The 24,248-nt window shown below is 42.6% G+C and overlaps 1 protein-coding gene across 1 annotated transcript; it reads right to left on the bottom strand.

Moving 5' to 3' along the window:
* Positions 1-4,994: 4,994 nt before the first annotated feature.
* On the bottom strand, positions 4,995-23,955 carry LOC149329289 (uncharacterized). Its single transcript, XM_089559221.1, has 5 exons — positions 20,450-23,955; positions 19,007-19,781; positions 14,999-15,075; positions 6,576-6,683; positions 4,995-5,886 (listed from the first exon to the last, which is right to left on the bottom strand). Exons 1-5 carry the CDS (start codon positions 20,529-20,531, stop codon positions 5,330-5,332), a joined length of 1,599 nt encoding a protein of 532 aa, XP_089415347.1. The 5' UTR covers positions 20,532-23,955; the 3' UTR covers positions 4,995-5,329.
* Between the last annotated feature and the right edge of the window lie 293 nt (positions 23,956-24,248).

Raw genomic sequence — 24,248 nt, forward strand, 5'->3', positions numbered from 1 at the left:
TATCAATGAGGTATCACTAAATAATTTTAAAGCTTTAATTCAACAAGCGGATTGGTCACCCGTGTACCAAGAGCATGAAGCAAACATAGCGTATGAAACATTTTTACACATATTCAAAAACTGCTATGATTCTGCATTTCCCCTTCAGAAATCAAAGAAACGTAGCAGGAAAATAAGGAAACCGTGGATTAATAATGCACTATACAAAAGAATAATTACTAAAAACAAAATGTTTCACAGATATCTTGCCAGTAAAGACAGAAACCTTTTTGCTGAATTCAAAAAATTTCGAAACCAATTAAATGCTGATATAAAGAAGTCCAAGTTACAGTATTATGAAACCATGTTTTCAAAAATAAGAAGCAATCCTGCGAAAATATGGAAACAAGTCAACACACTAACGGGAAAAAGCCTAAAATCCACTTCAGTAGAACAGATAACAGTAAACGACCATATTCTCAGTGGAAGAGAGTTAGCTGATAAAATCAACAAGTATTTTATTAGTACAGCAATGTACCTTCAAACCCCAGCCGAACCCAGAACCCAGGCAGCATCACAAACAAACTCTATAGTGCTAAGTGCCGTTACACCGTCGGAAATCGACAAACTGATAAAGCAATTAAAGCCAAACGCGGCCTGTGGTTACGATGACATCCAGGCCTCAACTGTTATGTAGCTCCTGAAATAAGTCATCTATTATCACATTTAATTAACATATCTCTGTTGAGTGGAACCTTTCCCAACCTGCTTAAAATAGCTAAAGTGATACCTGTACACAAGGGAGGTACGCGAAATGATTTTGGTAATTATAGACCAATTTCATTCTTACCAGTTTTTTTGAAGGTGTATGAAAAGGCTATAAATAATCGCTTGACCATGTTCATGCTAAAGTACAATATAATCTCACCATCTCAATTCGGGTTTCAAAAAAACAAGACACCCGAAAAGGCCTTGCTCAAAGTAAAAACATTAATTATAAAAAATTTTGAAGCAAAACTATATACGCTTGGAATTCTTCTTGATCTACAAAAGGCCTTTGATTCTGTTAACCATGAAATATTGCTCTACAAGCTTCATGTATGTGGAATTAGAGGCGTTGCTTCAGACCTCATTAAAAGCTATTTATCATTAAGATACCAGTTTATAAACTTGAAAGGAGAGCACTCTCAAAACCTAGAAATAAAGCTACGGGTACCCCAAGGTTCCATATTAGGTCCCACACTTTTCTTGTTATAGATAAATGATATTACGGAAGTTAAGTATACACCTGACATAACTCTCTTTGCTGACGACACTAGTTTATTTTTCACAGGTAAATGTACAAAGGATGTAGAAAAAGCGGCTAATCTTTATCTCTCAGCTGTATACTTGGCTACAGGACAACTGGCTGCAACTGAATACGCACAAAACGAAGTTTATACTTTTCAAGCCCGTTAACAAACCTACTAACGAAAGCATTACTCTTAATTTCAGACTGGAACGCATTGATCAGGTACCAACACGGGAATTTTTAGGTGTCTGGTTTAGTGAGGATTTATCTTGGACCCCACATATTAATCACCTATTAACAGATCTCTCTCGCGCTGTGGGCTGTATGAGCCGTATAGCTTCACTTATTCCTCTTTGGCTGAAAAAAACTCTATACTACACTTTATTTTACTCACGTCTACTCTATGCAATATTAGTGTGGGGCACTACGACGAAAGGGAATTATGATAGGTTGCTCGTGCTGCAAAAACGCGTTCTAAGTCTCTTTGAAAATTATAAAGGCAGAATAAGTGACTTACCAACCCAGCCACTATTCTTAAGACACGACATGCTACCGGCCAATAAAGTATATTACTCTAAACTGATGCAATTAATCCACAAAGAAAAGCTTTACACTACACTTTCAGGTAGGTCGCCACACTACAGCTTCCGAACTCATACACATAAAACTAAAAGAATTAGAACTAATTATGGTAAATAGGATTTTGATTATCAAGTAATAAAGATACTTAACCGCCATGGACGCTACATTGATTTTACTCTAGCATTTAAGTCATTCAAATCAACTTATAAAGAATTTTTACAGATCACTGAAGATAATTTATACATATAGGTACCCGTAAGCCATATGCAAAACTTTCGTTTTTGTAAATTTTTCCCGGTTTTCTGTCAGTGTCATCCATCACTAACGCTAATTCATGTCTTCACTAAAATGTGTTGTCGCGAAACCTAAGTTTTTGTGTTGCTTTACCGCGGAAGTTTGTTTAATCTATAGCCATCATTCTGTGTTTATATGTATTTTATATTTCTTCTGTCATTATGCATATCGTTTCAACAGGAGGAAAACCTGTATATGTGTTGAAGCTGCCCACTGCTAATTTCAGACGGGAGATGAGGCCTTGTCAGGCTCCATGCCTTTTGCCTTGTCTTCCACTTTCACTTGAAAGAAAATAAAATGTTTCTCTCTCTCTCTCTCTCCTGGCACAGCCACCCAAGTTGCTCTTCCCGAGCAACCCTGCGACCAACCGTTAATGAAAGTGCCAACTGCAACGTCTGGCAGATTGTGATGAAGTCACAAGGACAAGTGACCTACGTGGCTCACCTAGGTTGCTTTCCTACAGGTTTTCTGCGAATTTTTTCGCTCACGGCCAATGACACCCGACTTTTCTGCAACACCGGAGAATGAACGCTATAGCGTTGAAAATGCACGCAGTGTATCTCTTGGCAATCTATCATAGCTCTAAGCAATAATAGCATAAGTGTCCACCCCTAATTAGTCGCACAGCGTTGACAAGACTGATAATAATGAAGTTATCAGCAGAGCACATCCCCATGCACACTGCATCAAGTACGATACTTTTAGGCTGAACAGTTGACTATGGCCGTAAGTGATTGCATCAACAAAGCAAGCGGCCTTACAACAGCCTCAGAAATACCTTGAAGAAGCTAGTTACTCAACACACCTCGGTCTCAAAACGGTCAAGACTACCTAAGTTGACATTGTTGAAAGTTAGTATTACCATGTTGAGTTGCAATCAATATATCATTCATGACACGTACACATGTAATTTTGCCATCAAAAAAAGGCAAGGATGGCATTTATCTGCATTAAACTTAAAAATGTGGCTCATGCAGCTGGGAACATGCAATGAAAACATAACGGTAGAAACCTAATCCAAAGAGTATCATGGCAAGAACATGCATTCGTGACCCCTAATTTGGATCACTGCAGCCACACACACACACACACACACACACACACACACACACACACACACACACACATATATATATATATATATATATATATATATATATATATATATATATATATGTGGCAGAAAAGTATGGGCAGATTACCAACCATGGAGGAGATACGAAGCTGTGAAATAAACTTTGAATACTGATACATTGTCGCTGCTGGCATGGCAGAAATATTAAATGCTATCTCACAGTTTCACTTATCATGAGTGATCAGAAGCTGGCCCTGCTTTCTGGCCACGTATGCTGCTACAGGGATTTCAGGGGATAACTGGGGCTTCCAACATTAAGGTTTTGAAACCATGCCACTGGAAGACTGGCAACCTACAATGCGACCCTGTGCTTTTCCAGAGAAAAATTTTGACTTCTGACGCCACATGACATCTCTCGCTGTGGCCTATAGTCGCCATCGTGACATATGCCAACACAGTATGTCGGTCAGGAAGAGATGTTCTCCATTGTCACTTTTGAAGGTATAACTAAACATAAAATATGGCAATACGGACTGACAGCCACCAACCAATCAAACCAAATTCAGTAGAGTATTTTGGTTTGGTTTTAAGGGGCTTAACGTCCCAGCATGATTCAGGTTATGAGAGGCACCACAATGGAGGGCTCTGGATAATTTTGGCCACCTGGAGTTCTTTAACATGCACTGACATTGCACACTACGCAGGCCTCTTGCATTTTGCCTCCATCGAAATGCGACTGCCGCAGCCAGAATTGAACCCCATTTTTCAGATCAGCAGCTGAGTATCATAACCAATGCACCACTGTGATGGCTAATACAGTATTTTCAATCTAGAAAGAAACGTGCATGAAAAACTATAAGATTTGCTCAACCAAGATAACAATGCTATAGTTGTGATTTCAAGCTGAATATCTATAGTTGTGAATATAAGTTGTGAATATAATATCTATAGTTGTGAATATAAGTTGTGAATATATAGTTGTGAATATAAAATGACCCAAGATAACAATGTTTGTCTTAACCACTAATCACCGTAATTTTTGTTTCAGCAGCCATGACCCCTGCAGCTTATCAAGAACACCTCATGTAAAAAAATAAGGCTTCTTCAAGTAACACCAACACAACAAAGAAGCTAGCACAATGTGAAATGATCACAAACAGCTGATATTCTGACAACCACCACAGGTTAAAAAAGGTCTGGGCATAATGCTCCACAAATATAACGCCATTTATATCCAGCAAAGTTAGTGCTCTGAGAAATGGTGATGTAGATATTTGTGAACTCTTTTTGTTGGCTTTCATACCGAAGTACAGAGAACTGTTATAAAACCGGCAGACTAACAAAAGACACATCAATACGAGGTTGGACACCTGAATTTCCCCACTCTTTCCTGCCACTAGCACTGCTGGATTAAACACAAAAAGATTAACACAACAGCAAAAATTGTGTTGTCATACAAACAGAAATAGGTTCAATGATATTAATGAGTGAATTTATAATGACCACAAAAATACGCCCACTCCGACTGCACGAATAAAAAGAATAGTTGTGCATGTTTTACCCCCTTGAATCTTTTCACTGAAGCAGGCAGACAAATGGCCTTAGCAACAGAAATTTAGCGCAGTGGAGAAGTAGTAGCGTAGATGTAGACTAGTTTACTGAACGCCGGCTCCGAATGCGCAGTGACCCTGCCACTACGCGTGCGTAGTCAATTTGCGGTAAACTGGCATACGTCTATGCTATTACGTCTCTGGTATGCTACATCTCTTTGTAATATTGGGACCAATGTTTTTAAAATCTCCCTCCAACGAGAAGTGATGCCATCCACGTATGACCATGATTTTATTATCATTCATGCGAGTTGCCAAGCATAGCAGGCTCACTCTCCGTGTTCAGGAAATACTTCGAGCGAGTGTGTGTGTAGCCTAAGGGAACAACAAATTTATTTTCCTGAAAACTCTGTAAAAGTGAACAAAACTGACAAATGTAAACAAAGATGAAGGTTAGCTACCACCACCTTTCATAAGGAATTCAGCTAGAATCTCGTTAGATCACATATATAAAGGTAGCTAGAAAAACATATTGACTAAGGGCATCAGAAACTGCTGCTATTCTTTGTGGATCGCCTTTTTGTGGAATTTTAAGTTTTTTCCCCGAGTGAAAGTCTTATGGCACAAATAACACTGGAAGGGCTTTTCGCCCTTATGGGATCTCACATGCCTCGCAAGACTTGAACGTACCGCAAAGGCCATGGGGCACAGCTCGCACTGAAACGGCTTTTCACCCGTGTGGGTACGGATGTGTGTCACAAGGCTGCTCTTCATTGTAAAGCTGCTGCCACAGTGGTCACAACGGTAAGGACGTTCACCAGTGTGAGTGCGCTGGTGTGACTCCAGGTGGGCCTTTTGTGCAAAACTGTTTCCACAGTCATCACAGTGGTATGGGCGGTCACCAGTATGGACTCGGAGATGTACATTGAGATTGCATCTCCATTCGAATTTCTTGCTGCAGTGGCAGCATTTGTACAGCTTCTTTTCTGCAGGTTTATTCCTATGGTTACCACTGCCAGAAGGAGTGGATTCCATGCAGTGGCTCACTAGGTGCCTTTGACCAGTTGAATTTTGCACAGTAGGTGCACCATGGTCGCTCTCTGGGACGACTGAACCTGTGTTATAAAGGAAGAATACTTTCAATGAAATGCAGGAACCAACATTGTACAGCTCACCTGGAGCTACAGAAAAAAAAAATGAATGTGGAGGAGATAACTGTCAACAGCTGTGGATGATTATAAAAAGTTTTATTCAATAGGTCGGCCTTAAGGAGAATTCAGGCCTGAAGAAAGATATCCCTAGAATGAATTCTCCAAGCAGCTGAAAAGATTTCAGCTGGAAAAAATGTCATCCTCGCCAAAAAATTAAGGTAGCCTTTGAAATCTATTTAAAGCACTTGCATTACTGCCATCATGACCGGCACTGTCCTAAGCCCACCAAAGTGGGCCTAATAACTAAACAAATGGCAGTTAGCTAACTTTAGCACACACCACACTGCCACTTTTGTTTTCTTTATTTGCTCCTCAGACAGGGTATAAGAGGAAGCAAAAGGCCTTGAGGCCTTGAACCCTGATGAGGCCTTGAACCCCTGCACAAGTCCTTGCATCAATGCCTAGAACTCACAGGGTCATGAGAGCCTGGTCATAGTTCATATATTATGGAAAGCAGCGTTCCAGAATATCAAAGGAAAATATCATCGTAATTCAGTACAGTTCTATGAACTGAAGCTTCTGTATCCTTCATACTGTTCTTTGAAAGACAACCTTCAGGAACGCATTAATGGAGAAAAAGTGAAGATGCTAACCTGATGAGTTTTGTCCAGAAAATACACCGTATTTGCGGCCTCTGGTGGTCAAACCTGCATGTGAAAGACAGGTTGCATCCATAAGACACAGGATTACATGTGCAACCACTCACATGGTGTCATGTGGATGAGACGGTGAAAATGGCATACCATCACATGCAAGCGATGTTTTAGGTTGGGTAAATTCAGTAGGACAAGCTTAAAAACAATCAAGTTCCAATGCAGACATTCCAAACTTTCAATTCTACATGCAGACGAGAACTATAATTATGCTCATAAAAGAATCACAGTTACCTAAAAAATCAGAAAGCTGTTGCAAGCAAACCAACAGCCACTTCATAGACCTGTTCGCTTGCACAGTAACTGGCTTCACGGGAAGGACTGTACATGTCTGCCTACGCAGGCTTAAAAACTAACGAGTGTGAGTTATGCTTAGAGACAAAAAACATTGGGACAGGATTCCTCCCCTTTTTTTTAAGACCTCTTACACCCTTTGTACAGCACATAGGAAAAAAAACTTTCAGATCATGACAATTGGTACAAAATTGTCAGGAGGCTTGCTTGCAGCCAAGATTACAGCCGCCCACGAGTGTGGCCAACATGTCCAACACGGTGTTTCCCCTGCCGCAGCTCCAAGAGTGCCATCAACCAAATGAGTAGAAGCACATTTGAAACTGCACACAACTGTGTGTCGAGTGCAGTTAGAGCATAACATATTTACTCATGCAAGGCCCACAACTAAAATGTGGGATGAAAAATTGTAATGAGAGTGTAAGCTGATGACGACAATAAGTGAGATGGTGAAAGGGCAGCTTTGGCTAAAGAAGGCCACGGCTCAAGGCACTTTCTTTGACACAGGTTGGTGTTAAAGACCCATTTCCAAGCACTGCACCCAGCACAAGCTATGGGGAAAACTTGCTTATTGCATCACTGCTGGGCACCCAGTGCTAGTACAGAGATTCCAACCCTGTACATCCTACATACGTGGTGCATGCTCCAATGACTATGCCACTGATGCAGGGAGAGTGAATGCAGCAAGAAAAAAAGAATAAAAGTACAACTTGTCATCACTTATCAGAATCGCAGAATCGCAGCAACAGTAAATTAGTTTTACAGGCATTTTGTGAGGCATCAAGGACCTGACACGTATCAGGAGATCACTCCGGTAAGATCAAAAAAGAAAAGAAACAGTGTGGTTCTTAGACGAGTAATTCTGGTAAAGCTTGCATTGCCTTGGGCAACACGGTAAAGAGCACTGCGTCAATAGGTCAGCACAGCACAAGGTAAACAGGGTCAACAGAGCACAGAGCTATACAGAAACACTGGGCAGGCGAATTTTTTCCAATGGCTTCACATCATAGTAAAAGAATTTCCTCCTCAAAGATAATTCAAGGCACATGCAATCGTCATGAATTGAAGTCCCCACTTGATGAATTACAAATGTGCACAAAAGCAGTAAGCATTAGAAAACTAAAAAGAACATTGTCCTCCCATACAGCCAAATGTTGCCTGCTCTTGAAAGAGCCTCAGAACAGAACGGAAGACGTCAGAATGCAGGCTAAATGCACACAGCAACAAACATAGCTTGGACAGAGTCGGGAATGCTTCACACATGACAAAGTAAGGTCAGTCACGTGCGACCAACCACCAGGAATCATAGCATACTCATCAGCAACGCCATAAAAATGCCTATAAGCCAGTGAACAGCGGCAAATACGATACCATGTAGAATTCGTCACACAATACTGACAGCAGGGGTTTTACAGAGCCCCAATGTTCATAAAGCCCCACCTAGCGGACAGAGCAAGACTACAACATCGAGGAGTCACACTGAATGACTACAGCAAGCATTTGAAAATGTGTGGCTATACAGCAGAAGAATCAATATAAAGATTGATGTGTCAGACACACGCATCAAAAGGCAAATTATTTCAATGCATGCAATATTCACCCCTGATGTTTCTCCTTTAAGAAAAAAAACAAAAGAATTTCGCATAAATAAAATAATCAATTTGCACACTTATCAGAGCAACCACACAATGTCCAGCATAAGTACATTTTGTTCTCTTTCGTGTGATCTCGCACAGCCTCTTTCGCGATGACCATCTCTTCAGTTCCAGAGATCCTGCTTTGATCTCTGAATAATAGAATGGAGTCAGATTCACCCCACTTTGCACCAAAAATAAAGGCGTCATTTTCTGCCGTTTGTATTTTTAACCGAGCATAATGGTTTGGAACCAATGCCTTTCTTTTATTTAAGATGAGCACCAGCTGCTAATTTTTTTACTATTCTCCATGTCACAAAAGTCAATTAAGAAATTGACATGCAACACCCTACAGACACCGGCACAGGCCACCTTCCAAAAATATGCGAAATCTCCTGAATGTAATAACTGCCCTGAAACATATGCCAGTTTCATTCACTGTGTTGTGGAATGCAGAACGACCACTCAGTATCCTCCCATCCTCTGTGCAACCCTTTTTATGTGGAGTGCCTGGCTTGTTAAGATAGCTGCAAGACTACTGGCCCTTGCATGACAGGCATAATCCTCTCTTGGTGCTTGGTTCTGAGTGACCAAATACCGTGATTCTAATACATCTACTACTTAGTGCACACCGCAAGAGAACATAGGTCATAGGCTCCGTTCGACTGCTGTAAAAAGATAGGCATTCAGTTAATACCGTGACAGATATGAGAATCTCACCGAGAGCTTAATTTAAACTGGTCAACCATTGCGCACCAATGGTTTCTGCTCAACCACTATCGAATCAAAACGAACAAAAAGAACCGAGTGCCTCCTCAACAAAGCAACAACTGTTAGCGACAACTATGCTGCCACCTGTTATTCCCTCCTTGCTTCTCCTTTAAGCGAGCCTGTTGTCATTTCAGGGGAAAGAACTATATTGCTTACGAAACAAGCTCACCTAACAAAATTTTTGTTTTCACGGTAATGACCACTTTCCTCGTTATCAAGATCCCTGTAATTGAAGCAATTGCATCAAAACTATTTTTATCCCACTTTGTGAATAGACACAATGCACTGAGCTGACTGCACATGCAATTTTCCAAGTTATGAGCATGAAGCGATGGAGTCATCAAAGGTTTGCTGGCATGGGATTGAAGGTTTCTTCCTATCGAACCTTGTACGCATTGGCTTATCAAAGATGGCCTGCAAAAAAACAGAGAGCAAAGGAGTGTCACTTTGGAATGAACACAAATGCCAGAAGCACTGGCACTTGGGTAGACGGCAATGCACAAATCAGTAGCGAGAATGCACAAAAACCACATCCGAGAGCACCTTCTGCAGTCTTTCTACTCTAGGCACAAAATGCGAAAGGATACGGATAGGAAAAAAGGGCAACTGGCATTGTATAAAAATTTGAAACTGATCTTTTCCATCAGCTAAAATGCAATGTCAGCTGCTGTATCTTTAACAATGCTTGTCACTTTGGCCCAGCTGGTCGAACTAGTTCTCTTGGCAGAGCCAGGTGGATTCTCATGAACCTAAGTTTGCAGATGCAAATTAGTGAAAGTAAGGTTCTGCCCGTGTTCGCAGCAGTACATTGCTTCCGAAAGTTGTTCCTCACGCACGTTTTACCTCGTCCTCGTAACACTGGTCTTCATGTCTGAAAATCGAAACAGAGCACAGTAGACTAAGCAGGAGTCTCCAAAGCCACAACAGCATTGTTGATATGCTTTGTATATAGAGCACGTATCATGCAGCAGGCCCCAGCCTGTTTTAAAAGCATCTGCTTGTGTCTGTGGCTTTATGCACGTGCAATACAGTAGAGCTCACTTATAACTGCCACAGATACAACATACACCTGCTTAGAATGAACAAGTGCGGTGCCATTGTCAAAGTATGCCTTGGGCAATGGCAAAATGTTTCAGATACAACAAACACGTTTGTTCGCATCACTCGGTTATAGCAAACAAGGAGGTGCCGTTAATCCTCCTGAATATGAAAGGGTTGCGCTTCCACTTAGCGCGGAGATCGAAGAGCATCTCAGCCCTCGCGAGACCGCCCAGGAAAGAGCAAGTCGACCTTACAGAGAAATAAAAAGGCAGCTTTGAAACCATAAGTAGACGGCCTACAAGGGCCTAGGCGCTCGCCAAATGCGCAGCATCCAAAGTTGAAAAAGAAGCGAGAGAAAAAGAAATTGTTGAAGGCGAACCGTCTCCCCATGGCTAAAGCCTCTGTGAGCCGATGCTTCCTAAGGAAGGTAGGCCTGCGTTGGGACTTTGCAGGCGACTATCGCAAGTGGACACACGATAATCACTTTATCGAGAACTTTTGCCACCTCTTAAGTGAGGCTTGTTTACACTCTTAACTTTCTCCCCCTTTCTCATTGTGCCTAATGGCAAACATCATGAAACAAAACAAAAAAAAAGAGCAGTGATTTGAGAAGTTTGAATGCCTTGCTGTTCATGTTGGTCACGTGAAACGCTTTGCCTGCCCAGTCCACCGGTCCATTTTTTGTGCTGCTACCACACACAGGCAGCGTCACAGAGCGGACAGTGCAGATGATACATTCTGTGACACGTGTGCTGCGCTACTTTAGTCGTTGCATGGGCACACGGACAACAGATGAAGTTCTTGGAAACACACGCGATGAGACGCATGGAGATTTGTGGCAACGCGTCATTGATGCATTGCTGGCCAGATGTTTCCTCGGAGGACTACATTCAGGCGGACCGCAACATAGCCTAGCTGTGTGCACTGACGAAACTGTTGAACGCCAAGTAAAAGAATTGCCCTACCGCTAGCAATCTGATTAATGTGGTCAGTCCATCACCACATGGTGTGGATGCTTGAACTGTGATTTGTTAATGCGATCCTGTTAAGGAGCCAGTGTCGCAGAAAAACCAGCACTGTTGGTGGCCATGAGTGAAAAATCCACGAATAATCCCCAGAGAAGCAACGCAGGTGGCAGATGAGCCAGCTGAGTCACGTGACCTTGCGATGTTATCACAACCTGCCCACCAGATTGTGATCAAACTGCCCACTGTGGCAGCAGGCATTTCAGTAAATGCTTGCTCATGAGAGGTTACTGGTCATGGGAGGTTACGCACACACATATATATGGGAGAAAAGTATGAGCAGATTACCAACCATGGAGGAGATATGAGGCTGTGAAGTAAACTTTGAATACTGATACATTGTTGCTGCTGGCTTTGCAGAAATATTAAATGCTATTTCACAGTTCCACTTATCATGAGCAATCAGAAGGTGATCATGCTTTCTGGCCACGTATGCGGCTGCAGGGATTTCAGGGGATAACTGGGGCTTACAACATTAAGGTTTTGAACCATGTCACTGCCAGCCTGGTAGCTTATAATGCGACCCTGTATTTAACGACAAAAACATTTTGACTTTTTATGCCACAAAGAAGTCTCGCTGTGGCCTATAGTCAGCATCATGACATATGACAACAAATTACATATAGGTCAGGAAGAGAAGTTCTCCATAGTTACTTATGGCAATATGGCAATACAGACTAACGACCACCAACCAACCAAACCAAATTCAAAAAAGTACTTTGGTTTGGTTTTAAAGGGTTTAACGTCCCTAAAACGACTCAGGCTATGAGGGACATCGCAGAGGAGGGCTCTGGATAATTCTGACCACCTGGAGTTCTCTAATGTGCACTGACATTGCACAGTGCACAGGCCTCTAGCATTTCTCCGCCATAGAAATGCGATAGCCGCGGCTGGGATTGAACCCGTGTTTTTCGGGTCAGCAGCTGAGCGCCATAACCACTGCGCCACTGTGGTGGCTAATAGATTATTTTCAATCTAGGAGGTAAGAAACGTGCACAAAAAACCATAAGATTTGTTCAACAAGAAAAAGATTGCTTCAGTTGCAATATCAAGCTGAATATCCAACTGCACTGCAAAGACAACTTACTTTTATACAATCTTTTCATTTGAGACTTCCAAGCACAAATATTATGCCAAAAAACTGACAAAAAAGCAGATATGAAATAAATAAAATGATGGTTAGAATTAGAACAGGCATAATGACTAACAAGGAAGGCAGGACATTTTGAGAACCTGGAGGAGCCAGTGCGTAACTTGCAAGGAACTCTTACAAAACACACAATGGCTAATGAGCCATGAGACTCCACCAAAGATAAGATTAAAAAAACTGCACAGCACATCACAGAAATAGGAGGAATATAGGGCAGAATACAAAAATAGTCTTGAATGGGGGAAAAAAAAAACAGATGCGGATTCAAAGCTTACAAATAACAGGATTCAAAACTTATAAATAGGAAGGGGCAGGTGAAAAATAAAACAATGAACCACTTTAACTTACTAGGCTTAATGGCACACCCCACAGGCCTGATACAAAGGGGATACCAACAGTTATCTATTTATCAAGGGGAGATATCTCAGTGCATGGTACAATGACATTTCCCACAATACAACAGAAATAAAACCATTCACCACTACTATCTACTAGGCAACGTGGACCTTGACACTGCCCAGACAGAAATAGGGAATTTCTTAGTGCATTGTACGAAGATATGTCCCGCAATACATTGTTTTACAGGACAGGAGCGTCGACATATGTGCCGGAGTAAGTTGGCAGCAGTTCAGCTAGGATCTTCATCCCCTGGCTACTGGTGTTCCTCCAATGCCTGCAAAACGAGAACACACAAAAAGGGCCAGCACAAAAAAAAAAAAAAAACGACACACAATACCAGCACTGTTCAATAATACAGGCAGTCCTGTATTTTAAAGCAGGCCATTTAGTGCAATGCTAGGGTAGCATGAACTTTTCATTCCTAGGTGGCAGCTATTAGGAACTGGAAAAAGGATTGAATACTTGCATGCCATGACAGCATGCAGAGAGGGACGACTTGTATATACAAAATAAAAGCCTAGTGCGATGAGTAACCAGTGGTTGTTTACCAGTTGTCAGCGTAAACTGCCGGCTACAGGTACTGCCATTGGGATAAGGTCTGCAGGCTTGCACAAGTCACCACAGTGCACCGTGAACGCTAATCATACATACCACAGAAAGAAATGACCGCAGCATTTTCCACGTGATTATGGAGAAAGAAGAACGCATACATCTCCACGAACGTACTGTCTCTGCTAAAGCCCGCTACAAGAGAAATTAAGCGTGGAAAGCTCACTGGCGACCGAGTGAGGACACGGTCACGGAAGAAGGCACACACGTAATGAATTTAGATGGGAGTTACAACCCTGCAGCCTGTTGCGTTTACTTGCCCACAGATGCAAGTGTTGAAATAGCAGGTTTATAGGAATAACTCAGGCACGTTTCACTGAAGCAAATTTGTCTGGTATTGCAGTTATACACTCCTGAGCCTTTCATGTTACGTAACGCGTTAACAAGCAATCCCGAATCTTTCGTGACTGCGCGGTGACATCTAGGATCGCGCACACAAAGACGGGCCATGTCTACACTAGCGCACGCTGCAAAAGTGACGTTCACCGGGTTGCACCAAGTTATCCTTGTTCTGTAGGCACATAGATTTCCTTCTACAAAGCTTCTTCTGATCACAGACTGACAACACACGAACACGAATATGTAAAGCAACAGATTACGGAACGGCCACAACTGGCAACACACGAAAAGTGTGCGATTGTTGATGCCGGCCGCGATGCAGCTTTCGCCATCATATATTTTACACTGCATCTTACCTGCATTGTTGGCAAGGGCGCATTTCAGATACAAATAAACATTATGAGGACCATGAACACAACCTAAATTAACTGCATCTTATCACGCTGCAAAGTTGTGACTTCCCAGCGCAAGCGAAAAAAAAAAACGAAACTGGACTGTGCTGTTCGCTCTTGGTTTCGATATCGCACTCGGTGGATTGCAATCCTTGCAGGATTTAAACTTTATATCCGGCTGAACTTGTATGTACGGCGGTTTATTAGTGCTATTAATGCGTAAGGCCTTATCCCATGGGTACCAACACCGAGCAAAATCGTCCCTTGTCAGCCTTCATGGAGGAAAAAAAAACTTCCTTTTTCCTTCCTCCATGTCAGCTCTCAGTCCTGTGGCACTGCCCACTCCTCGTCGTCTTTCCCTCTTGACAGTGCAACGCCGAAAAAAGCGTTCTAACTCAACAAGCCTATTTTTAAAAACTATGCAAAGTCTTAGGTGGCAGACCTTGTATATTTCATTTACTTGAACCTGAATGAATAGCTTAATTGACGGCTTATGAGGGTTTAACATCCCAAACCAGCAAGTCTATGAGGGACGCCGTAGTGAAGGGCTCCGGAAATATCGACCACATGGGGTTCTTTAACGTGCACTGACATCGCGCAGTACACGGGACTCTAGAATTTAACCTCTATCGAAATTCGACCTTAGCTTTTGACATAGCAGTCAGGCAGAACGCTACTCCTCAGGCAATTAAAAATAGTAGCATGAGCATACGTTTTATAGTCTTTGAATGAAATGAATCAGACTGGCACCTGAGTCTATGCCTAGTGGTGCTCCCCACAAAGAAGTAGCTGCAAAGAGCAGGCAGCACACGAAGTGTAACTGCGCTTGAATTTCACACAATAAGTGCAAGGCATGGGGAGGACTGCACAATGTCCAACTTAGAAAACCGGAGCTGATTTAATTTGAATTCACCAAGTAAGTTCTTCAACGTTCTTTTTTAGAACGGATGTATGCAATGGCATGTAAATGCAAGGTGGTTGAGAAACTGATAGGCTCAAACTTTGCTCCAAAGTAGCCATTAAATCCTACCACAAATTGTGCCACTGGTAATGCTGCCATCAGAAAATAGGCTTGTTCTTGGGAACAGCACTAAGTGCTAAAGAGTGTGAGGATAAAAATTCTTTGCTGGATGCAAGACATAACGATGTCTATGGATGCTCGAAGAAAAATTACAGTAAAAAAAATTACCGACGATTACGTTACTTCCTAATGCGAAATTTGAGCGCAGCAAATAAGCTGTTTCACCTTTTCGATAGATTGAGGCAAAGAAATCGAGCAACACATGTATGCGCAATCACAGAATTTTTTTTTATTTTTCGCAGGAAGAGGGGGGAGGGGGCGGCGTGTACACCCAGCGGCAAACGATGGGGGCAGAGTTTTTAGAGGGTGTTGGCAGAAGCGCGCGCAGCAAGCGGACAACACGATAAAGGGAGGAGGGAAGAGATAGCAGCGACTGAATGATGCCGCTGACGCCGATAGTGAGTCAACCCCAGCTGCGGAGTTGGTTTCAGGGACAACGCCGCCGATGCCGACACAAACAATATGATACCCTCGCTTCCGCAGCGCTAAGAACCAGGTCTAGCCGTGGGAAGGTGGTCACGTATTCGTCGACGTGCCGGGGCCTACGTGAAATAACCGGCGCGTCGGCAACTGAAGAGCACCCCATCCGCCACACAAGAACAGGGGGGGGGGGACCCTTTCCTCCTCTTTCTGCATGGCGGCGACGGTGTTCTATGCAGTCACGTTATCTTGACTCTCTAGCGGCGTCAGCGGCATCCAGCGGTATCAGTCGGTCGCTGCTAGCGCTGGGGGGATGAAAGGGGGGCGGAGCTGGTTACGAGGCCGACGACAACGCCGCCGACGACGCAAAACCCAGGAACGGACGCCAAAGAGCTGCGCTCTAAAAGGAACAGCAGCTTTTTGAAGAACTGCACTGCTTTTCAGTTTCAATGCACAACATGTCAAGGAAGTGAGTCTTACAACCGCTCGGGAAGTCCACTATACAGAGCAATGCCAGATGCAACCGAGCAATGGCGATGCACCAACGCACGTTGTCACGCTGCTGTGTCTTCAACATACCAGAATGCACATCCACTCCAAAACTGTGCCCGTACTTATGTCTCATCTACTAGTTGACTTCACACCAATGATAAATAAAACCTGCCCCGTAACTGGTGTCGGGCACAAGTTGATGGCCCTAGACAGCAAGATTTGTGCACTTTTACACTGCAGTATACCACAGCACGCAACTACCATGGTGGTCCGAGGCCATTAGTGAGATCCCTCTCCTTTGCCTCTGTAGTACAAGAAATGTGCTTGTATGTGTGCGAGCACTCACTTAACACCAACGGTGATCACAAAACATTTCAAGGTTGTGGAGTGTACACTGAAAATACTCAGTCCAGCATTGCGCAGAGTCTTAAGTGATTCTTCCTTTGTCCATTCAATTTTAAAACAGCTGCTGGAATCCCCGTGAGAAGTATGACCCGGCTTACTAGCCCTTTTTTTTAATCTATAAATCATGAGCCAGAACTAAAAAACATGCGAATTGCTTTTTTTGCAGTCACACAGAGGGCATGCTTTGTATCAACAAAGTTGGGCTTGCAGCCGTTATATGCTCTGTAATCATTCCTCGAGTACACAAGATACAGTCTTTGTCAAACACATACAGCCCAAAGGGTTTGCTTCCAAGCCACCTAGCGGGGCTTTTTAGCATATCTGACAGTCCTAAGCTTGGGAGGGTTAAGGACATAAATTCCACCTGCCTTCGTAACATTACAGTCCCTGAGTATGCAAGACGAGCTGCACTGTAGTGCTCAGAAGCAGACCCCTTGGGCTGTATACTTTTGACAAAGACTATACACATTCTCCGAATACACAGCTTAACCCCAATGTACCGAAATTTCAGAAATATGAAAAAAGTTGAAATAATTTCATTTTCGATATAAAATGTTTATTACACTTTACAATTCAGAACCGTTTTTTTATTGGCGGCAATATTTTTTAAAGTTTAAAGGTTTAAAGTTTTCTCCAAAGCAACTGAAAAAAACTAGATCAAATTATTGTGCCACAGAAAATGCAATCCCATCAGACTGGATAGCCTTGCTGTGGGGACCAGAACCAAGTGCTGAAACAAGTGACAATAAAAATTCGTTCCTGCATGCAAGGCACAATGATGTCTGTGGATACTTGAGGCAGAACACCAAAAAAGGAAACATCAGCTATTTCAAGAAGCAGGCTAACAAAAGAACTGCACTGCTTTTGAATTTAATGCACAATATGTCAAGTAAGTTTTTACAAACAGCCAGAAGGTATTCAACATTTTGTAATGGCAACTGTAATAAAATACTCATGTGCAGTTTCACACAACAAACCCAAATTACGAACTTTACCGTACACTACAAAATAACAATGCTTTTCATAGGCACCGATCAAAGCACTTTTTGTTTAAGCAGCTATGACCCTTGCAACTAGTTATCATGAACACCTTACAAACAGCCAGAATGTATTCAACAATGTGTAATTGAAACTGGAATAAAATACTTATGTGCACTAAGCAATTTAACAAAAAAGACCCAAATTACGAGCGTAACAATATGTTACAAGATTACAATGTTTCTCGTAGGCACTAACCACAGTATTTTTTTGTTTCAACAGCCAAGACACTTGCAGCTTATCATGAACACCTTTTGTAAAAAAATAAGGCTTTTTCATGTAACACCAACACAACAAAGAAGCTAGCACAATATGAAATGGTCACACACAGCAGATATTCCTACCATAAAAACAGAATAAAAATGGGACGGACATAATGCTCCACAAATATTACGTCATTTATATCCAGCTGAGAGAGCGCTCTGAGAAATGTTGATGTCAATGTTTCTGAACTCTCTTTGTTGGCTTTCATACCGAAGAACAGGGAACTGTTATAAAACCTGCAGACTAACACAAGACACAACAATATGAGGTCAGACACCTGAATTTCCCCACTCTTTCCTGCCACTAGCACTGCTGGAATAAACACGCAAATATTAACACAAGAGCAGGTTTTCCTGTGTTGTCATACAAACAGAAATAGGTTGTGATAGTAATGAGTGAATTTATAATGAATGTCACACAAATACGCCCAATCAGACTGCATGAAATAAAAAAAAATAGTTGTGCAGGTTTTACTCCCCGAACCACTTCACTGAGGCAGGCTCACAAATGTCACCAGCAATAGTGAGATTTAGCGTAGACGTAGACTGGTTAACTGAACGCCGGCTCCGAATGCGCAGTGACCCCGCCTGGCTGCACCCATGCCACTGCGCGTGCGTAGTCAATTTGTGGTAAGCCGGTATACGTCTATGCTATTTCATCTCTGGAATGTTAAGTCTCTCCCTAATATTGGGTACAAAGTATTTGAAAGTCGCTCTCCAACGAGAAGTGATGTCATCCCCGTATGACTGTGATTTTATTTCTACTCATGAAAGTTTACGAACATAGCAGGCTCAGTCTTCATGCTCAGGAGACTTAAAGGAGAAAGACTGTGTAGTCTAACGGAGCAACAAAGGATGTTTTCTGAAAACGCTGAGAAAATGAACAAAACTTACAAATGTAATTATTGATGCAGGTTAGCTACCAACACCCTTCATAGGGCATTCAGCTACAATGTCGTTAGCGTGCATATAAACAGGTATCTAGGAAAACTTGTTGACTAAGGGCATCAGAAATCACTGCTATTCTTTGTGAATCGCGTTTTTATGAAGTTTTAACTTTTGCATCTCAGGGAATCTCTTTGGGCACAAGTCACATTGGTAGGGCTTTTCACCCTTATGCGATCTAACATGCCTCGCAAGACTCGAATGTACCGCAAAAGCCATGGGGCACAGCTGGCACTGATACGGCTTTTCACCCGTGTGGGTACGGATGTGTTTCACCAGGCTGCTCTTCATTGTAAAGCTGCTACCACAGTAGTCGCAATGGTAAGGACGTTCCCCAGTGTGAGTGCGCTGGTGTGCCTCTAGATTGCTCTTTTGTGTAAAGCTGCTACCACATTGGTCACAACGGTAAGGTTGCTCGTTTGTGTGAGTGCGCTGGTGTCTCTTTAGGGTGACAGCTTGTGCAAAGCTGTCACCACAATAACCACAACGGTAAGGACGCTCGCCTGTGTGGGTGCGACGGTGTGCCTCTAGACTGCTCTTGTGTGCAAAGCTGCTACTACAATGGTCACAATGATAAGGACGCTCGCCCGTGTGTATGCGCTGGTGTACGTTTAGGTGGTCCTTTTGTGAAAAGCTCTTTCTACAGTCGTTACAATGGTATGGACGCTCGCCGGTATGGACTCGGAGATGTGCCACTAGCTGAGATCTTATTTTGAATCCCTTGCTGCAGTGGGTGCATTTGTGGAGCTTCTTTACTGCAGGTTTACCCCGGTGGTTGTGGCTCATAAGGCGACTTTGACCAGTTGAATCTTGCACAAGAGGCGCACCATGGTCGCTCTGTGTGACTGAACCTGTGTTATAAAGGCAGAATACTTTCAATCAAATGCAGGAATTAACATTGCACAGCTCACCTGGAGCTATAGAAATAAAGATCAATGTGGAGGACATATTCGTCGAAAGCTGTGGATGTTTATGAAAAGTTTTATTCAACAGGTCAGCTTTAAGGAGAATTTCAGGCCTGCAGAAAGATATCCCCAGAATGAATTCTCCACGCAGCTGAAAAAATTTCAGCTGCAAAAAATGTCATCCTTGCCAATAAAATAGGGTAGCCTTTGAAATCCATTCAAAGCACTTGCATTACTGCCATCATGATAGACGCTGTCCTAAGCCCACCCAAGTGGACCTAATACCTAACAAATGGCAATTAGCTATGTTTAGCACACTGCCACTTTTGTTTTCTTTATTTGCCCCTTAAACAGGATTTAAGAAGCAAAAGGCTAAAAATCTGACGAGGCCTTGGACCCCTGTATAAGTCCTAACATCAATCCGCAGAACCCACAGGGGTGATAGTTTGGTCAACAGTTCACATATTATGGAAAACAACTTTCCAGAATATTAAAGGCAAATATCATCATAATTCACCAGAGCTCTATGTACTGAAGATCCTGTATCCTTCATACTGTTCTTTGAAAGACAACCTTCAGGAACGCATTAATGGAGAAAAAGTGAAGATTCTAACCTGATGAGTTTTGTCCAGAAACTACACCGTATCTGCAGCCTCTGGTGGTCAAGCCTGCAAGTGAAAGATAGTTTACATCCATAAGACACAGGATTACATGTGCAACAACTCACATGGTGTTATGTGGATGAGACGGTGAAAATGGAATACCATCTCATACAAGCGTTGTGCTAGGTCGGGTAAATTCAGTAGGACAAGCTTAAAAACAATCAAGTTCCAAAGCAAATATTCCAAATTTTCAATTCTGCATGCAGACGAGAACTATAATTATGCTCATGAAAGAATCACAGTTACCTAAAAAATCAGAAAGCTGTTGCAAGCAAACCAACAGCCACTTTATAGACCTGTTCGCTTGCACAGTAACTGGTTTCATGGGAAGGACTGTACATGTCTGCCTATGCAGGCTTAAAAAAAAACGAGTGTGAGTTATGCTTAGAGACAAAACACATTGGGACAGGATTCCTTCCCCTTTTTTAAGACCTCTTACGCCCTTTGTACCGCACATAGGAAAAAAATTTTCAGAGCATGACAACTGGTAAAAAATTGCCAGGAGGCTTGCTTGCAGCCAAGATTACAGCTGCCCACGAGTGTGGCCAACATGTCCAACACGGTGTTTCCCCTGCCGCAGCTCCAAGAGTGACATTAACCAAATCTGTAGAATCACATCTGAAACTGCACACTACTGTGGGTCGAGTGAAGTTAGAGCATACCATATTTACTCGTGCAAGGCCCACAACTAAAATGTGGGATGAAAAATTGTAATGAGAGTGAAAGCTGATGACAACAATAAGTGAGATGGTGAAGGGCAGCTTTGGCTAAAGAGGGCCATGTCTCAAGGCACTTTGTTCGACACAGGTTGGGGTTAAAGGCCCATTTCCAAGCAGTGCACCCAGCAAAAGCCAGGGGGACAAACCTGCTTATTGCATCACTGGTGGGTACCCAGTGCTAGTACAGAGATTCCAACACTGCACACCCTACATGCGTGGTGCATGCTCCAATGACTATGCCACTGATGCAGGAAAAGTGAATGCAGCAAGAAATAAAGAATAAAAGTATAACTTGTCATCACTTATCAGAATCGCAGAATCACAGCAACAGTAAATCAGTTTTACAGACATGTGAGGCATGAAGACCTGCCACATTTCAGGACCTCACTCCGGTAAAACCAAAAAAGAAAAGAAAAGAAACAGTGTGGTTCTTAGACGAGTAATTCTGGTAAAGCTTGCATTGCCTTGGGCAACACGGTAAAGAGCATTGCGTCAATAGGTCAGCACAGCACAAGGTAAACAGGGTCAACAGAGCACAGAGCTATACAGAAACACTGGGCAGGCAAATTTTTTGAAATGGATTCACATCATAGTAAAAGAATTTCTTCCCCAAAGATAATTCAAGGCACATGCAATCATCATGAATTGAAGTCCACACTTGATGAATTACAAATGTGCACAAGAGCAGTAAGCATTATAAAACTAAAAAGAACATTGTCCTCCCATACAGCCAAATGTTGCCTGCTCTTGAAAGAGTTTGGTTTGGTTTATGGGGTTTAACGTCCCAAAGCGACTAAGGCTATTATGAGAGACGCCGTAGTGGAGGGCTCCAGAAATTTCGACCACCTGGGGTTCTTTAACGTGCACTTACATCGCACAGTACACGGGCCTCTAGAATTTCTCCTCCAAAGAAATTCCAGCCGCCGCGGCCGGGATCGAACCCACGTCTTTTGGGTCAGCAGCCGAGCACCATAGCCACTGAGCCACCGCGGCGGCTGCTCTTGAAAGAGCCTCAGAACAGAACGGAAGACGTCAGAATGCAGGCTAAATGCACACAGCAACAAACATAGCTTGGACAGTCAGGAATGCTTCACACATGACAAAGTAAGGTCAGTCACGTGCGACCAACCACCAGGAATCATAGCATACTCATCCGCAAAGCCATAAAAATGCCTATAAGCCAGTGAACGGCGGCAAATACAATACCATGTAGAATTCGTCACACAATACCGACAGAACAGGTTTTGCAGAGCCCCAATGTTCATAAAGTCCCTCCTAGCGGACAGAGCAAGAGTACAACCTCGTGGAGTCACACTGAATGACTACAGCAAGCATTTGAAAATATGTGTGGCTATACAGCACAAGAATCAATATAAAGATTGATGTGTCAGTCACACACGCATCAAAAGGCAAATTATTTCAATGCATGCAATAATCCCCCTTGATGTTTCTCTTTTAAGAGAAAAACAAAAGAATATCGTATAAATAAAATAATCAATTTGCACACTTTATCAGAGCAACCACACAATGTCCAGCATAAGTACATTTTGTTCCCTTTCATGTGATCTCGCACAGCAGCTTTCACAATGACCATCTCTTCAGTTCCAGAGATCCTGCTTTGATCTCTGAATAATAGAATGGAGTCAGATTCACCCCACTTTGCACCAAAAATAAAGGCGTCATTTTCTTCCGTTTGTATTTTTAACTGAGCATAATGGTTTGGAACCAATGCCTCTCTTTTATTTAAGATGAGCACCAGCTGCAAATTTTTTTTCTATTCTCCACGCCACAAAGTCAATTAAGAAATTGACATGCAACAGCCTACAGACACCGGCACAGGCTATCTTTGAAAAATATGCGAAATCACCTGAAAGTAATAACTGCCCTGAAACATACGCCAGTTTCATTCACTGTGTTGTGGAATGCAGGACGACCACTCAGTATCCTCCCATCCCCTGGACAACCCTTTTTATGTGGAGTGCCTGGCTTGTCTAAGATAGCTGCAAGACTACTGGCCCTTGCATGACAGGCATAATCCTCTCTTGGTGCTTGGTTCTGAGTGACCAAATACCGTGATTCTAATACGTCTACTACTGAGAGCACACCGCAAGAGAACACAAGTCATAGGCTCCGTTCGACTGCTGTATGAAGTCAGGTGTTCTGTTAATACCACGACTGAAATGGGAATCTCACCGAGAGGTTAATTTAAAGTGGTCAACCATTGCGCACCAATGGTTTCTGCTCAACCACTATCGAGTCAAAACGAACAAAAAGAACCCAGTGCCTCCTCAACAACAGCGACAACTGCTAGAGACAACTATGCTGCCACCTGTTATTTCCTCCTTGGTTCTCCTTTAAGCGAGCCTGTTGTCATTTCAGGGGAAAGAACTATATTGCTTACGAAACAAGCTCACCTAACAAAATTTTTGTTTTCACGGTAATGCCCACTTTCCTCATTATTAAGAACCCTGTAATTGAAGCAATTACATCAAAACTATTTCCATCTCACTTTGTGAATAGACACAATGCACTGAGATCACTGCACATGGAATTTTCCAGGTTATGAACATGAAGCAATGGAGTCACGAAAGGGTGGCAGGCGTGGTATTGAAGGTTTCTTCCTCTGGAAACTTGCACACATCGGGTTATCAGTAATGACCTGCAAAATAACAGAGAACAAATGATCGTCACTGCGAGTGAAAAAATTTGAAACTGATGTTTCTACCAGCTAAAATGCAACGTCAGTTGTGGTATCTTTAACAATGCCTGACATGTCAGCCCGGCTCGTCGGGCTAGTTCTCTTGGCAGATCCAGGTGGATTCTCATAAACCTAACTTTGCAGATGCAAATAAGTGAAAGTAAGGTTCTGCCCGTGTTCGCAGGAGTACATTGCTTTCGAAGGTTGTTCCTCAGGCACGTTTTACCTTGTCCTCGTAATACTGGTCTTCATGTCTGAAAATCGAAACAGAGCACAGTAGACTAAGCAGGAGTCTCCAAAGGCACAACAGCATTGTTGATATGCTTTGTATATA

The sequence above is a fragment of the Amblyomma mixtum genome, chromosome 9 (genome assembly GCF_055824585.1).
Source record: "Amblyomma mixtum isolate Tamu chromosome 9, ASM5582458v1, whole genome shotgun sequence".
Lineage (NCBI taxonomy): Eukaryota > Metazoa > Arthropoda > Arachnida > Ixodida > Ixodidae > Amblyomma > Amblyomma mixtum.